The 18786-nt window shown below is 42.4% G+C and overlaps 1 protein-coding gene across 1 annotated transcript in view; it reads right to left on the minus strand.

The window, feature by feature from the left end:
• Nucleotides 1-14597, minus strand: part of LOC148019987 (alpha/beta-Hydrolases superfamily protein) — a 35286-nt gene extending 20689 nt beyond the window's left edge. The window contains exon 1 of the mRNA XM_087700231.1: nt 14051-14597. Within this exon, the coding sequence (XP_087556357.1) occupies nt 14051-14247 (197 nt within the window). The 5' untranslated portion in view covers nt 14248-14597. The remainder of the gene's footprint in view (nt 1-14050) is intronic.
• Between the last annotated feature and the right edge of the window lie 4189 nt (nt 14598-18786).

Here is an 18786-nt window from a genome sequence, read left to right on the forward strand (position 1 = left end):
ATTTGTTTCAGCATTCCTCTATGCTTCCATTGCTACACCAACTTCTAACATGGTATCAGATTTCAGAATCTATGTTCCTATTGCTGTCTACTGCTGATTATGGATCATCTTTGTTTGCTGACTACTTTTCTCAGCCTGGGCAACATTAATCGGCCTGTCTACTGCCCAATTCTATGTTTTCATCAGCAAAACCTGTGTTTACTGCATGTGATGCAGTGGCAGCCTGCATTTTGACATTGTGCACCTGCATTTTCAGTTTTCTCCTCTCCTGCAGGCTGGGCAACAATGTTTTCATGATGTTCTTGCTGATTTTAATTGATTTCTCCCTATATATTGTTTTTGTGATCGGCTTCTTTCTTCACTACATGTGAGCTTTGTTTAGATGCAAATTGTACCATGCTTTGGCTACTCTCTCTCTCTCTCTCTCTCTCTCTCTCTCTCTCTCTCTCTCTCTCTTCATTACTCTCTAGATGGCTCCTCCCTACCATTCTATTGACGATAAACTTCACGGGCCTAATTACTTAACATGGAGTGCTGTTATGAAAGCCCTGGCTTGTGCAAAAGCGTCTGTGGTGCATTGGTTTTGGAGCTATTGAACGTCCTTAGCGCCCCATTCCTCTTCTAGCTGATTTCTACAAGGACAACCACGAGGAAGCTAAGCTTACATTGGATTCATCGTCCATCTCAGTGATAATGGCTACCCGTACGTTGATAGGGGATGCTAGCATTGGGGGCTCATGCAGTGGGTGTGTGGAAGGGAAGTACTTCTTTACGCGGCTATCGTTGAAGAAGCCTATGCCCTCACCTTTTAGGGGTTTGAGTTCTACGTTGCCAGTTCCGCTGATGGTTTGAACTTTGAAAGACCTGGACCAGGCACTCTGTCTATGCCTCCTTCCCATCCCATCTCTCTTGAAGGGCTATCCTCAAGCTAGGGACAAAGAACTCTAAGGGTAGAATTGCCTCAATTCCATAGGTCAACCTAAAGGGAGTCCGATCCATATCCATTTTATAAGCCGTGCGGTAGGCCCACAAGGCCGCCATCAACTTGTTATCCTAGTCACTGTGCGAAGCAGAGATTACCTTAGTCAAGACATTCACCAAGATTTTATTTGTGGAAGGGACTGCAAAGAGTTAGCAGCTTTGAGGAAAAAGAAGGAAAAGAAGAAGAGTCAAGATATGGACGACTCCACCAAGTCACCCACCTCCTCCAACTCCGACTCGCATCGACTTGCCAAGGCCACGACCAAAGGGTGAAAGGGGTCCTCTTCCTCAGATCAAGAGAAGGGCTTGGTAACCCCTCTTGCTACTACTTTCTAGTGCAAGTGATGCAGTCATCCCTCATGACTCTCCTATGACAAAGAGCAAGTGTGAAAGGGTGGTGCGGTGGGACCGATAAGCCTCATCTATACAGGTATACACGTGCACCTGTTCCAAAGAGGGGCTTCCCTAATGCATCAAAGTAAGTCTGGCAGGTTTTCAAATCCTAGAGTTGGAATTGACTTCCAAGTTCTCGATGGGTTGTTTCTTAATAGAGAATGGGATTGGGTCCTAGTCCGAGTTCACATGAGGGGACACTTTGGCGATCTTGGCCAAAGGCAAGGAATCCATGTTCACGTATGCTCAAAGGCATTTTTGATAGGATAATCATGTATTCTACTACAAGGCATTGTTGACAAAAACAAAGATGTTGTGGTTCTTCTCTATTTTCAAGTGCTCATATACTCAACATTGACATCAAGTTCTCTCCAAGGCACCTTGGTGGTAGCTTGATCACCCCCTACCTTCATATCAATGATTCTATTCTGGTGATCTTTGTTGTATGGACTATGATGAGTCATTACCATTGTATCATTATATTGTATCAAATCACCCATGATCTGAGAGAGGATGTTAGCAATCCAGTCAACTCATGTGTGAGTCTAGGCACAAGATTCAGTGGGCCAAGCATTCTAGATATTTTAGGTATTTTTTATATGCCATTTTGGCGGTGATTTATGCATTTATTGCTAGCCAACCTGATGCATTTATTGCATTCTAGATATTTTAGGTATTTTTTATACACCATTTTGGCGGTGATTTATGCATTTATTTCTAGCCAACCTGATGCATTTATTGCATTATTTTTTGCCTATTTATTTGGCTGCCTCCACCACAATCTAGTCATTTTTCACTTGCAAATTCCAATGCATGCCTTGTTGGAGAGAGGGAGCTAGTGCTAGTGCCCATGCAACCACCAACTCACTAGTGTATACAATTGTCTTGTGTTTGGTATATGGATTCCATTCCTGGAGCATATCTCTAAGCCTTGTTTGCAGTGTTCTTGTGTTTTCTCTTCCCTCTCTCTTTTGCCTTGTGTTCAGCAATTTATTTCAGCATTCTTCTATGCTTCCATTGCTGCATCCACTTCTAACAAACCTTGTGTCCTAAATTTCAATCTAACAATTTTTCATTGTGTCCAATGTCTACATGAACACTTGCAATTGCATCACTATATAGTATACCAAGTCATTAATGATCGATGTTACTTCTAATTTAGATTTTGGATCAACTACACATCCTTTTCAATTGATGGTGGTGTCATTTTTTTCATCCCCATGTGTGAACACACCTTAGGTGTGTAAGTGTGTGTGTTACAAGTGAGAACACCTTTTGCACCTCCCGAAATTAAATAAGAATCAAAGGTTTAAGGGATAGGTCCTAAGCATTGTTCTTATATAAAGCATCTATCACATCAATCCTTTCAGCTTACTATGTAGTTGCAAGAGTTCCTACTCTCTCTTTTCTCTGACTCTTCTTGATCAAAAGCTCCACCCACCATAGCCAACTGGTCACATGCACGAGCTCCACACCTAATAGTATACGGCTGAAGTAGAGTTGGAGATATTCATGGTGGCCATTAAGGAAGTGTGTTCCTTAACGCAAGAAATATCCACCACTAACTCATGGGTATTGGATAGTGGCCCCTCCCATCACATTACTAACAAGAAATGTATATTTAGTTCTATGAAGCCTCTACAAGAATCCATCATTGTGACGGTTGGGAATGATGCAAAATGCCCTACTGAGGACATGTGTGAATGCATAGTGAAAAGGAAACACGAACACAAAGACAAAGGAACAAAGCAAGATTGCAAGAAAAGAAGAAAGAAATCTACGCTGAACAAGGAACAAATGCTGAAAACAGAAAGAGGACTAATCAATCCCTACACGCAACCCACAGCGCCAGTAAGCGCACCAAATCAACTAGCCATAAATGCTAGGAAAATGTTTGGTGACACGGCAAAAATGCCCAAGGTGGCTGGATACTATCTGGTAGATGGAGACAACCTAGGAAATGTAAAAACTGCTCAAGGAAAGCACACAAAAAACCGACAAAAGGAGGAAATACATAGAAATACACTCATATGGCCACTCTACAGTGAGATATCTCCTCCGTCAAAACAAGTGATAGACATGTCAGAGCTCCTAAAGTCCTCGTCTAACTCGAATTGGGTATCACTATTAGGAGATGACAAGGCATGACAATCATGACTGTTAACACCCCCTCACACATCCTGGATGGGACTGAAAGCCAAAGAAAAAATGGATCGTGGGATGGCAAGAAGAATGCCAATACCGATGAAGTTCGTCAATGGACTGCTGATGAAAAAGCTCCTCATGATCCTAGAAAGTCTCTCCTCTAAAGCACTAGGAGCCAAGAAACCTACAACCACATCACTAAGATCATCCGGGATGGGGGGTTATGAGGGAACCACTGGAGGAGAGGGTGGGGGATGGGAAAGAACCTATGGAATAGATGGTACACAAGCGAGAATGGGTGTGGCAATAAACAACTACCTCGGAGGATCCTGCATTTAAAAAAAGGGAATGGGACCTATAAAGCCCCTATCCCTGCCAACCTATCGCTAAAACAACTTCGAAAGAAGAATCCTCAATAAACACGACATGCTCGATGAAGACAACCCAAGTACCGATTCTAGTAAGGCCAAAAAGTGAGAGGAGTAAAAAGTTGGAGTATGGAATGGACTTCCGAAAGGGAGTGCGAAGTATAGTCTAGCAATAATGGCAAAGTGCCAACACTACTAATAGGCACTGAACAAATGTCACCAACAATGACTAAATTCTCAGATGGAGGAAGATCCTGTAAAAAATAACCTCATGGAGTCGTATGACTTGAAGCACCATTGTCCACCAACCAAGGCTGCTCAGAAGACATGGCAACCACTTAAGAAAGCTCCCCCTCCAATGCATGGATGTGAAGGAACATGAACTCATGGGTAACAACAAATATAGAGGCAGAAGAAGGCTTCAATGTAGATCCACCCTTCACTCCCAATCCAAGGTGGGGGTACCTCTTCCAACATTTCTCCTCTAAATGTGTCCCCTTCCCACATCATGGACATTTAGGCTTCTCCAAGTCAAAGTCCGAACCTAAAGAACTCTCCTATTGTTTAGCCTTTGACTTCCCTTTCTTCTTCTTAAACCCTCCCAAACCTACAATAAAATCTTTGGTGGAGTTGGATCCCCTGGCTACCTCTTTGGCTTGCTCATCATGCTCCAAGACAAGCGAGGCAAGCTCCTCCCGTAGAAGCTTCTCAAAGGTTCTTAATGTAAGGAGACTGGTGTAGAAAACATCAAACTATGGAGATTGTGGCTAAGTCAAAAGAATCATGGCCATATTCTTTGAAGATATCATCCGACCAAGGGATGCAAGCTCATCCCTCATATCCTCCAACCTATTGATATGATCCTTCAGGGAAGGAGAGTCATCAATAACGAGCATCTGCAATTTCTTCGCAAGAATAATCCGATGAGCAAATGTCTTTTGATGGTACAAGGAAGCAAGCTTTCTCTGCACCTCCACTGCCTTCTACAACCTACACACATGCACTAGGACAAAATCTTGTAAGCTCATAAAGAAGAAAGATCAAGCTCTAGAGTTAAGCCAATCCCATAGTGCCACATGATTCATTGATGATTCTACTATGGGATCCTCCACTAGGCAAGGAATAGGGTGAGTAACAAATTCCCAAAGATAGAAGATATCAAGGATACACTCCACCTTACACGACCAAAGCGAATAGTTTAAACCATCAAGCCGGTCTTCTTTGGGCAAAGAAGGGAGTACGGGCACCTGTATAGAGGGTGCCATAGGTGGCATTTTGAGGCCAATAGAATGGGCCTTCTATGAAACATGGAGAGAACGGGAAGGAGAAGGATCCCATACAAACGGGCTAGGTGACCTCCGTCTTTTTTCACGATCATTGTCATGTGGTATCTCCATATGCTCTTCACAATAGTCTTCGCGATAATCTCACTACCATTCAGAGAAGTGATGAGAATGTTCCTCATCTATATCATCAAAGCTACAAAATTGGTTGTAAAATGTCTTTGATATTGTATAAGCCACCTTTTAAAAAATGCAATTTGGCTGTAGACAGCCCCAACATAGGAGAAATCAGCTACAGGATCACAATGGAGTCGATGTGGCACTTGGGGGAGATATACTGTAACCGTGAGATCTATCGCTTGGCCAAAATGAACTTGCATTTGCAGCAGAGGACTATCGCCTAACTAAGGAGGCCTAACACCTCCAGCAGGAGAGTGTGTTTGCCACAAAACGATGATGGAAACTGACACCTAGCACAAGGAATATTGTCGCCTCCAAGCAATAGGAGGCGTTTTCAGCAAAATGCTGATATGGAAAGGCTGCATGGCAGTCTAGGGTGGTCTCCTCTGCAATAGATCAGCTATGTCTCACTTAGGTGATGATACCATGTGAGTGTGCAACAGAATGGAAACACAAACACAAAGACCAAGGAAAAGAGAGAGACTGCAAGAAAAGAAGAAATCTACACTAAACAAGCAAAAAATACTGAATATAGAAAAAGAGGACTGATCAAACCCTGCACACAGCCCATAGCATCAACGAGGGCATGAGATCAAGCTGATGATGATGTGAGAGTGTGCAATGGAAGAGAAACACGGCCACACAGAGAAACAAAGAGAGAGAGAGGAAGCAAAAAATGAAAGAAGAATCTTGCACTGACTGAAGAAGAATGCTAATACAATGATGATGGACTGGTAAGTCCCTACATGCAGCCCAAAGCCTCTATGAGAGCACCAAATCACACTAATGACGATGGCAGCACCAAGCACAAAGAGTTGGAGTGTTAAGTGTGCACCTGCAAAGGGAAGACTGAAGATTGAAAAGTGTGTGTCTACCAAGTGAGGGGACTAGCTATAAATAGCCATGAATTCCCAAATCTAGCCAACATGCACCAGTAGATGCCAAAAAGGCTGGCCGACCAGCATTTAATCTTGGTCATTGAGGAAAAATGCCCAAAAAAAAAAGTGATGACCCCAGAAAAATCCTAAATGATAATGACAATGTCTAGCAAGTGTAGGCAAACTATGGAAAATAGAAGCTAGCCTAGGAATGCACACAAAAAGCCAACAAATAAAGAAAATGCACCTAAATTGCCAAAGCTCCTATTTCTCCGTGAGACTCTGATAGGAGCTCACAACCAGGAGATGACAGACTGGCATAACTAACCTAGGTAGGCTAACACTCTCTCTCACATCCTCGGAGTGTCTGAAGACCCAACAACCTCATGTGATGAAGCATAGAAACATGGGGCAAAGGCTTCATGAAGAGATCAACTGCGTTGTCCTGCCGGACAGTAGGCCCGCTAACTTGGAATCCACGATTACCTCTCGAACCTAGTGATACCGAACCTTAATGTGCTTCGTGCAAATATGAAACACAGGATTCTCTGCTAGAGCTAGAGCACTCTGGTTGTCAGCATGCAACTCCGTAGATCCAGGTTGAAGAAAGCCAATCTCTACCAACATGTGGCTAAGCCAAACCACCTCCATAGCTATAGAACATAAGGCATGATACTCTGCATTTGTAGAAGAAAGCACCATAGTAGGCCACTTCTTGCTACTCTGCAAGACAACTCCCAATCCAAGGGAGAAGGCATAACCTATAGTGGACCAACACGAATCCACATCACTTGCCTAATCAGAATCACTACAATCAAAGAGAGTAAACCCCCTCTCCATACATGATACCATAGGATCAAGTCCCTTGTAAATAATGAAGAACGCGCAAAGCCATTCTCCAATACTCCTGAGTGGGAGTCTTCATGAAGCAAGACAACAAAGCCACAACAAAAGAAACATCCAGTCGAGTGTAAATAAGCTAGATGAGGGAGCCAACAAGACACCTATAATGGGTGGCATTTATAAAGGAAGCTCTAGCTGTGAAAAGCTTGGACTCTGGATCCATGGGGCAAGAAATAGGCCGACAATCTCCTCCTCAAGGACACCATTCAAGAAGGCAGACTTTAAGTCCATTTGATAAACAGGTCAGCGGTGGTGGGCTGCAAGAGCCAAAATAGCCCAAATAGTAGACATCTGAGCCATAGGTGCAAAAGTTCTAAGTAGTCCAAACTTGCCCGCTGAGCAAAACCCTTGGCTACAAGCCTAGTTTTGTGCTTGTCCAAGGAACCATCTACAAGGTACTTGGTATTATAGATCCACTTCACACCTATCATCTTCTACTTCAAGGGATGCAGAACCAACTTCCAAGTCTGATTATGCCCCAACGAATCGGGCTCCTCCTGCATGGCCTAATGCTAAATATCCTGTGTAAGAGCCTCCTCAACTATAGTAGGCTCACTGACATGAAGAATCTGTGATATAAGAGCGTAGTTCACGCAATGTGAACTAGTCTGCTGGGCCTGTAAGCAAGCGGATCTTCGTCAATCAGTAGAAGTAAGAAAGTGAGAAATACCTTAATCCTCCATGAGATGTCAAAACCAACGAGAAATCCAAATAGGCTCGTCCGGTAGCAAGGGAGACTAAGTAGTCTCTCGTACTTGTAATGCACCTATCTATGAAAGGGACTTCCCCTCTCCACGGGAAGGTAAATCCTCCTCAATTGAAGAAGGCTCCCCCTTTAATGAAGAATCAGCCTTAGAAGACTCCGAAGGGGAGATTGAAGGGATAGAAGTATGCAATGAAGAAGTAGTAGTAGTCGCATCTGTCAAGACTCAAAGGTGGTAGGGTAGCCAGAGTAGAGGGTGGAGGAGGAGAGGAAGGAGCCAAAGACAAAGAAGGGGTGCGAAGAGGCAACTTGGAAAAAAGTAGAGGAACTAAGGGTGGGAGAGGGTCGATCAATGATGAAGAATCACCTTCAAGAGAACCATCAATAGGATTCTCAAAGACTGAAGCCTCGTTGAAGATCACATTCCTGCTCACCTCAAGCTTCCGTGTCATTGGGGCATAGAGTCAATAGCCCTTTGTGGTAGTGTTGTAGCCCATGAAAATGAGCTTCTTGGACTTGGAGTCAAGCTTCATCTTCCTCTTCTTCTTGTCCACATCGACAAATGCATAACATCCAAAGATGCAGAAGTGAGACTCTTAGAGCTTTCGACCAAAAAAAGTCTCGTAGTGAGTCATGTCCTGTAATGCAGAGATCAGGGAGTGGTTGTGGATGTGAACCGTAGTAGCCACCGCCTCACCCCCAAGGGTATGAGAAAGGCCCCGATGCTCCAACATCGATCAAGCCATCTCTAGCATGGTCCGATTTGCACACTCCACCCGAATGCCATGATCCTTGCAAAACTAAGAAAAGATATTAAAAGTAAATTTTCCACCATGATCTACTTGTATGCCACAAACTTTAAAGGTAATTTGTGTCTCCACAAACACCTTCCACTTGCAAAAACAGGGGTATGTCTCGCTCTTGTACTCCAAAAAATAAGGCCACGTATAATAACTGAAGTCGTCTATAAGCAGCACCAAATACTTGGCCTTCCCAAGGGAGGTCGTGCCCATAGATCCGCAAAGGTCAGCGTGAACTAACTCAAGCGGTCAAGAAGCTCTTCAAGTGGCAGCTTAGAGATGAGGTTGCCTTACTACTTGCCCCTCAAACAGCTAGGGCACAAAGTGTGAATAGAAGGGAAGTCAGGAAGTCCCTCCACCATCTTCATCCAATAAGCCCGTCATATAGCGCCAAATTTGAGATGACCATAACGAACATGCCAAAGCAACCCAAGCTCATGGAAGACCTCATAGCTAAGGTTGTGAGCGTCTAAAGCCCACCCTCTTGGGATCCTATCCAAAGAACAACACCTGTAGAAGCATCCTCCACTGTCACCGCATCCTGTGTAAATACCACGTGGCTACCAAGCTATGTAAGGCCAAGAACAAACAAAAGGTTAAAACCTAAATTCAATACATAGAGAACTTTGGCCGAAGAAACTACCTATCTGGCAATAAAGAAATAGTCCCTACTTCTCGAATGGAACGGTAGAGTTGTCACCAATGGCGTGGTAGCCGTGAAACGTGTTTCATTGGCACTGAAACGCGAAATGCCCATAGTGAAACAGCTGACTGAAACAAGATTTATAAATGAAAACAATTGTTTTTTTGTGCTTTTTTGAAAGTTTTTAAACACTCTGCATATATGATAGACATCATTTATTGACATGAAAGGGTCCGCATGGTATAAATGTATATGTTACAACTCATTATTTATAAAGAAAACTATATCATATATATTGTTCAACCATTTCACTTGGCGTTTCGCTTGGGACTTGTTCAAAGGTGAAACGTTTCAGGGTGAAACACAACGTTTCAAGGGTGAAACATTTCGCAGTTATCTTGATCAATGGTGACTATGCCCCCTCTATCACTTAGATCCTAAAGCCAAATCCTCTCTATAGGTCATGTGAGAGGAGGCCCCACTATCAACGAGCCAAGCCTTCTCTCGAGCAGAAGACGCAAGGGTTGTATCCTCCTCGGAAAATACATGAACAAAGATAGACTCTCATCACCACGGCAGCCGTTGTATCCTTTGAATCCTTCAACTTTGGCTTGAAATGGGGGTATTTTTAACAACACTTCTCCACAGGATGAGTACCCTTCCCATAGTGTGGGCACTTGGGCCTTCTCTCCTTCTCATCCTTCCTATCCTTCTACTTCTTGTCCTTGCCCTGTATCTTTTTCTTCTTCCCTCCACCTGTAACTACAGAAATTGCCTTGGTGGAGCCAAAACCATTTCCCCCAACCTCTCTAAGTCACTTGTCATGCTCCAACACAAACGGTGAAAGCTCCTCCCATAAGAGTGTCTCGTGCATGGTCCATGTGATAAGGCTAGTATAGAAGACATTGAACCCAGGAGATGGCAGCTGAGTCAGAAGGATTATAGCCATGTCTTCAGAGGATATCATCCGACAAAGAGAGGCAAGCTTACCTCTCATGTCCTCCATCTTGGTAATGTGCTCCTTCATAGAGAAGGAATCATTAAGACTGAGCATCCGCAACTTCTTCTCAAGGAAAATCTTGAGGGTAAAAGTCTTGTATCAATACAAAGACACAAGCTTCTTCCACACTTCCACCGCGGTCTTCAACCTATGAACATGCACAAGGACAGAATCCAACAAACTCAGAAAGAGAGAGAATCGGGCTCAAGAGTTGAGCCAATCCCACAAGGCTACTCATACCATAGAAGGTCCATTTGCTAGATCCTCCTTAGGACGAGGGATGAAATTTGAAACAAAAGCCCAAAGATGGAAGGTGTCGAGTATGCACTCCACCTTACATGACCACAACCAATAGATCGAACCATCAAGTTTGTCTTCTTTGGGTAATGAAGATAAGACAAGCACCTATATCAAGGATATCAAGGACAGCATCTTCACGTCAGATGGAGCCTTCTACGATAGATGAATAAAAGGGGAATGGGTGCGAGCAGGTAACTCTCGTCGACTATAATCGTGTCTCCGCTCAGAAGAGTGTCTAGAAAGAAGCTCCTCCTTTGAGTCATCAAAGCTCATAAACTTGCATTTGTAAGACATCTTTGATCTTGCAATCACCCAGAAATTTGCACTTTGATGGAGACAGTGAGAAAGACAAAAGGCAATCAACTACAGAGATGTGTCATCTATCAAGAAAATGATGTCGCTTGCCACCAAGAAGTTGTCGCCTACACCATGATGTGGTCACCTACAAAACACAAATTTGTGTTTTTTACAAAATGCAAAAATAGATGCCACCTAATTCCTGAATGCTATTGCCTGGGTCTTCGAGACTGTCATCTGATTGTCAAGAAGAGTTGGCTCGGCTCTAGACCACCTATACAAGCTATAAACGCAGTAAACATAGGCTGAAAATCTGCATTTTGAAGATCCGGGCTGCTCCATGATGAAAAACCTACTCTTCTGCAAAAAATCTCCAAATTGTGTCCTCACTTAGGCAATGATACCATATGAGAGTACGACCCAATGAAATAGAAATACGAACACAAAGAGAAGCAGAGAGAAAGAAGAAGCAGAAGATGAAGGAAGAATACTACATTGACTAAAGAAGAATGCCGATACAATGATAATGGATTGATCAATACCTACACGACCCAAAGCGTCTGTGAGGGCACCAAATCAGCCTAATGACGATGGCAACACGAAGCACAAAGAGTTAAGAGTCCGCACCTAAAGAGTTAGTGTGCACTTGCAAAGGGAAGCCTGAAGACTGAAGAGAATGTGTCTACCAAGTAAGGGTGCTAGGTATAAATAGCCATAAATGCCTAAATCTGGCCTACCTACACCGGTAGATGCCAAAAAGGCTGGCTGACCGGCACTTAATGCTGGACACTCGAGAAAAATGCCAAAAAAAATACGGGTGACCCCGGAAAAATCCTAAATGACAATGACAATGTCCAACAAGTGTAAGCAGACTGTGGAAAGTAAAAACTAGCCTAGGAGTGCACACAAGAAGCCAACAAACAAAGAAAATGCACCTAAATTGCCAAAGCTCCTATGTCTCTATTAGACTTTAACAGAAGCTCACAACCAAGAGATAACAAACTGACATAACTAACATAGGCATGCTAACAAATGACGGCAACATTGGAGATGGAGGAAGATGATAGAGTCAAAGTGCACACCTACCAAAGAAGAAGTTGACCTAAGAGCAAGCAAAGAAGTGCTGGAAATAAGATTAATTAGTTGTTTAGTGCAAGAATTGTTGTCAAAGGAGGAGGAAGCTGCATTTTCAGCCTTTTGTAGAAAATTTCAGATTTTAATTGCCGTGATGGTTAAGATAAGTTCAATACAGCGAGTAAAGAAAGACCTTGCAAGCTATCTTTTCAGAGTCAAAAAGGAGGCTACCCATTTTCTTGTGCATGGAGTGACCATGTCAACCAAAACCAATGTGGGGATTTTGGCTATTTTGAACTGCAAGGCTTAGGTGCTTTCAGCTCTTCCCAAGGAACATAACTTAAAGGGACAATTACTACAACTGGCGAGTAATGATGCTTGTCATCTTGGAGTTTTATGATTTGGTGGAGCTTGTGCCCGAGGCCACTGACCCTTCGATAATCAAAAATCTCCCACACTTTCTCAAGAGGAGAAGAGACAGTTGGAGATCATCCATGCTCAGCTACACAGCTAGACACACATTGCTCCATCCATCCCCCCATATTCCCTCTATTGTATCCCCGAATGGACCTTTTTTTTGTGCGTGTGACACATATATATACATATACGCATGTATACATATAGGTACACACACACACATGTGCATGTGTGCATGCACGCTATTCATTTAATTTTGGCTGCAAATTCTCTAATTTTCAATATGGGGAATACAATGCTAGGTTGAAGTTAGGACAGCAATCAATTTCCTACTCCAATCATGGAGCAATTGGGTAACTATGTATCCATCAGCAAATATCGCTGAAGATTCTAATTAAAAAAAACTACTTGTGATTTGTTTCTACAGCACTTCAAGCTAAAATTCTCTCTTCTTCTCCGAGATCTTGAGCCTCATGCACTTTTGGGACACTTTTTAGTACACAAAGCACGTTCCTCACAATTCTATTGTGAGAAACCTCACTTTGTGAGAGAAACAGTGCACATATGCACCTCACTATTTGTGAGAGAAACAGTGCACATATCCATGGGAATTGTGCAAGACAATTTACATGAGCAATGCTCCATGAATTTAAGCTTAATTGCTTGCTGAGTTTTCTAGGGTTGGAAAGATGTCTCCATGTGGACATTTGAGTAGTCCAAAGTTGGTTAGAGTCCAACAATAAAAGTGACAAACTCATTGAGCACTTAAGATGGACTTATATCACAAGAAATTGCTGGAAATCCTGTGAGAATGCACAACCGAAGGACAGGAACATGGGGGGGGGAGAGAGAGAGAGAGAGAGAGAGAGAGAGAGAGAGAGAGCATGAAGAAGAAAGAAGAAAGAAATCTGCACTGACTGAAAATGAATATTGAATACAATAGTGTGCACTGATCAGTCCCTACATGCAACCCGAGGTATCACCCAGGGCACTAGATCAGGCTGAGAATGATGATGGCAGCAGTAGCACCAGAGACAAAGGAGTGCCAAAGTGAGGAGTAGACAGCTGTAAATAGTTGTAGATCTCCAAATCTGACTGACCTGCCATAAATGGCCCAAAATCTGGCTGACCTGCTGAAAATGGAAACCTTTTGCTCTATAAGACAGCCGAACTGCCCTTTTGAAGCATGGTGCTCCCACATATCTCGTACTCTTAGCCCTGCCCTTCTCTCTATAATCTCTGTCCAGCTGCTACCCCTTGTGTTAAACATGAGTAGATCTCGCAATCCCCCTATATGCTACTATTGTAGGGAGAGGTGGGCTAGATACTCAGTCCTCTAGCCTTGCTACCTACCCAAACACCAGCAAAATCGTTCTGTCTCATTCCCAGAACATGCACCAAGATTGGGAATACTTCAAACCGCCAATGTGTCATAAAAAAAAGGAAACCAAAGCCTTGATAAGTGTCTCAAATGCTCCTTTAGCTTTGTTTAAAGCTCCCGATCAGTATTCTTGACAGTATTATTCTCAAAATATGCATCCAGATTTGGGAATACTTTCAACCACTATCGTATCATAAAAGGAAAGAAACCAAAACCTTATTAAGTGTCTCAAATGATTGTTTAACCTTCTTTAAAGTTTCAAGCAGTGATGCAGGTTTTTAAAGACGAATGGAGAGAGACTTACTTGACCAAAGAGAGCAATCTGCGCTCTGAGGCGATGATGGCTTCCTTGCTTGTTGGAATCCAGCGGAGGACTTGCTGCCAGTTGGTTCTCCGAGTTGGAACGCTGCCGTCAGAGGCGGAGTTCGCTGCTGCTGACATAATGTCGAATGCCACTCTAGACGACGCTTCTTTCCTCTTTAGCAGAGAGAGACGGCGCATTCTCCCATGAGTAGCGCCTTCTGTGGACCTCTCAGGCCAATATCGATATCAAACCAACAGAAATGGAGGTATTGAAGCGGTCTGGGGATGGGGCAGTCAGGAAGTAAAACTGCTTCTTCTTCTTGTCTGACTGATTATGTATTCAAAAATGGCAAATCTGTAAAGGCCCGTCCGTCGTCCTCCTCCTCCTCCTCCCACTCCTCTTCTTCTTTCTCTATCTGCTTCTTGCTTCTCCTCCAGAGAGTCCTTCCTGAGGTCGTCTGGCATATTACGGCAAGAAGAGAGAAGAAGCGTGTGCGTGGCTCCGTGGAGGTCAATGGAGCAGATGATGTCACGGCTCACGTCAGATTGGGCCGTCAATTTGGAAACTCTTAAGAGTAATGACTCCAGAGCGACTCGCTCCAGCAGGAATAACAGCTTCCTTTATAAAAAGGTACAAATTTGGACTTTCAGCAGCCTACCTACCCAGTTTAGTGGTTGTCATCTAACAATCTTCCATTATAAAAAAAAAATTACAACTGAGTTGCGTAAATATTTTTTATTGGTCAAACTATTTATATTATATAGAGTTCAAATAAAAAATATTAAGATATTTGGATATTTTTTCAAGTAGCCTTAGTTACAAATGAAAGGTTCATAAAAGAGGAAGAGTGAGGGGCCAATAGAGTGACACTCGAGGATGCATTGCTTTAGGGTCTTACAAAATCTAAAATATAAAAAGTTTCACATGGCTCAATTGTTTGACATAAGTTAAGCTCATTTGTAATTTTAAAAAATTCATATTGTATTGTTAAGTGGCTAAAAAAACCACATCTCTCTTGTAAAATTGTCACTCAATTGGGGTGGGGTGTGTTTTCCTTTTGCAGGGTGCTACTTTATTGGCCCCTTTACCCTAGTTAGACTTTTATGAGGGGTCTTCAGCGCATGGTGTCCAAGGACCAGCACTTCCTACTATGAGACCTACCTGACCTTTTACATGTCAAATAAGTAAAGTTTGTTGGGTGTGACATGCTTTTTTTCTCTCTTACTTACTAAGTATATAGTCACCTTTACTTTTGAATGCAAGTAGAGACTAGACGTGTGGTTGCACTCTATTGGGCTTCGAACAGGTGTTGAAACATGGCCTCTTTTTTAGCCTTCTTTCTTGATAGACCAAAAATTTCTTGGCCCTAGCTTGTCATCATCAGCTTGATACAACTTGATATTCTCTCAAATAACAGTTACCTTACAGTAATGCTGCCGCGAAACCTTTTGACAACAAGGTATAAAACACTCACTGCAGCTTGCCACTAGAGCCCTTTCCCACCCAGTTTCAATGGGGATTCAACGCCCCCACTAATAACACTATCTGCATGTCCCACCATAGTGGTACTAGGTGCCCATAAACTTAAGGTCACTCTAACGTTTCTAGTAGACCCATGAAAAAGGGGGATGGCAAGGAGTATCTTGGAGTGCTTACCTAGAACAACCTTGTAGCTTGTCAATGTAGCCAATTGTCATGCATGGCCCTGCCATCCTACCTTCCTATAATGGCTCCTTCTTCCTCTTCTCCAATCCATGGCAACCATAGTGGATTACATAGCAAGGCCTTTTGGTTGTTTGAGAACATGAGCCTTATAAATGAAACCAAGTACCATCCTTTTTAACAAGTCTTGTGGTATTCCCCCTGTTGCACTGTCCTACTTTGAAGGTTGCATTGAAAATTTATTATTTTGCCTTGCACAAACACAATTTCAATGGCAACCACATTCACACGTGCACATTAATGAAACCCTTTGAAGGTTCCACTGAATTTTGGTGTGTTTACTGCTTTCAAGGTTGCATTGAAAATGAATGGTTTTTCCTTGCATAAACATTCTTTCAATGGCTCCTACATAACAGGATAAGAGAGCTTTCCTGCCAAATGTTCTAAAACTAAAGTCCAACTAGGTTAATCTCTCTCCTTGAATCAAAATGTATATCCTAACTTGTAATCCTTTGATTTGTGTGCTTCCTTTGAGTAAATTTGAGAAAAAAAAAAGTAAAAGGGGTAAGTTACTAGCCATTGAGTCATTGAGCTACTAAGGTAATCCCTTCTAAGCCCACTTCCCTATTGCTCTTGCATATTTTTGAAAGCAAAAGGCTCTTTCTATCAACCTTGCATTGCATGTTGTTTGATTAGCACAGTATGCTATTGCCATGTCTATTCTCGTTGAGGAAAAAGGTTGATGCCAAGCGAGGTGGTAAGACAAGAGTGAAGTGACCCTTCCTTACCATTAATGACCTTGAAGGGATTCATAACCTAGCTTGAGGAGGAGTTTTGCACACCCCTGAAGTCTCAGAGCCCAATACTTGTTTTTGCAAGTGTAAGTATACTCCCCTTTTGCCCATGCACGTTCCCTTTATCCCATTTGAAGTGATTGACAATGGCAGTTGGTTCTTGTAAAATGTATTGACAAAGGGTTAGATGTATGGCATTCTCGACTTATGTATGAGTTGCTCAATGAGGCGTAGATATTTGTAGTCCATGTGTTGAGTTTTGCAGTGATATGTATGCCTTGCAATAGGTCCCATATGGAATTCAACCTCCCTAAGGAGATCAAAGAGTGGAAATTTGGTCATCAACAAATGGTAGACAAGGTGTAGGAATTTCCAAACATCCATAGAAATCTATTTACAAAATTTTCTATATAATTTTTGTTGGAGAGTTCTATAGCTCATTGTGAAGAGGGCATCATTCCCTTTGATTCAAATGAAAAAACTCTACAATCTGAGTTACGAGCTAATAGTTATAGTACTTTTCATGCGTCAAGGTCTTGTGGATTGCACTAAAATGGTAGGACATAGAGGGAAAGGAAAGGCTTAAGAAGAGGTTCAAAGAAAAATTAGAGACTCTTGGGCATCCATGAATGATGAGCCTAGCTTAGCCCAAGAGGACTATGGAGAAGTGCTAGATGTGGACCCCTATAGTACGCTCAACCACACACTATGTCAGCACGTGGACTTTGCCTTATGGAGAGACATAATGACATGGTAGCTAGCCACCACCAAATGCTCTCTAAGATAGATCAAGTGATCAAACAAATGGCCCTCTCCATCACCACTGTTGTCACCTAGTCCACTATTGTGGTGCAAGAAAAGGTAAATGCGTCCAAGCTTGAAGCACAATGGCCTCCCCCATTGAAGCAAGTACATGGAGCTAGGGGTATCCCATCTAGAACTTATGAGGTCAATGAGCCCTCGCACCACAATGAAGAGCCTCTTTTGATCTCTCATGTTATCCATGTAGCCAAACCCCCTAGTGTGACCGCAACCTGCCATTAGTAGAAGTCTACCTAGTTACCCCAGGAGCCCTTCCAATAATGGTGCTCCAAATGGCACTTATATAGCTTAGCCAAATCATGGACATCATGGCATTCATGGGCAACATGGCATTAATGGCTAGCATGGCATTCGTGGCCACCATGGCTTTAATGGGTACATGGCATGTATGGGCAATAGGGCCCTAATGACCTCCGTGATGAGATCATTCTCATCAAGTATAATGGATAATCACCATCCCCACATGATTTGGAAGAATGAACCTCCAAACTAGAGTCATACTTTGATAACTACTTGCACCCTGATGATCAAAAAATCATATTTGAATCACTTCAGTTGAAAGGATATGCCCACACATGGTGGTGCTACATAAGTAGAAAAAATCAACAGCTTGATTAAAAATATTTTAAAATGCATATGGTTCAAGTATTTGTGTCTTCAATGAAAAAAGAGTGGTCAGCAAAGGTGGTGGTACCAACTTGACCATTGAATCTCACAGTACAAGAATACACAAATTAGTTCATGAACTTGACTGTATATGTTGAGAACATAACTGATGATGCAAAGTTACACAAATACATCTATGGGTTAGAGCCAAGCCTCTCTACTTATGTAAAGCTCAAAAACCATCTACTTTATTTGATGCCATGGAATTGGTTGAAAGATATGCAAGAAGATACCACAAAAATGAGGGGTTTTAGCAAGGTTTTGGATAGCAAAGAACTTCCATAAGGTAGGGCCAATATGGTGGCATGTATAGAGGAAATTCCATGCCCACTACCAACCCCAAAATCCCCACTTACCTATCCTTTAATGCTAAAAGGAAACAAGGCAGTTCTACGGTAACACTTGGTCCATGTGGAGATGGTAAGTATGCTAAAAATAGATCACAAAATGCATGAGCCCTAAGTGGTCAAAATGGTAAAAAATTTATTCCATTGGATTGAGTGAACAACAAAAAAGAAAAGGGCTTATGTTTTAAGTGTGGGGATAAGTACACAATAGATCATGCCTCAAAATACATTTACAAAACAATCAAGGTCAAGGTTGATAGCATGTATGTCATGGAAGATTGGAAAAATAAAGATGAGGATTTGAATGTTGTAAATACAATGACATATGCTGAAAATGGTGAGTATGAAGAGGGCTTAAAGCAAGAGCAGTATGACATGTTGAACGTGTTTACCCACTACAAGATATACGCCTTATACCGACGTTAAAAGCGACGAAAATGTAAAT

This window comes from Lygodium microphyllum, chromosome 19 (assembly GCF_053477565.2).
Source record: "Lygodium microphyllum isolate KBCC chromosome 19, Lygodium_microphyllum_v1.1.10, whole genome shotgun sequence".
In the NCBI taxonomy this organism is placed as follows: domain Eukaryota; kingdom Viridiplantae; phylum Streptophyta; class Polypodiopsida; order Schizaeales; family Lygodiaceae; genus Lygodium; species Lygodium microphyllum.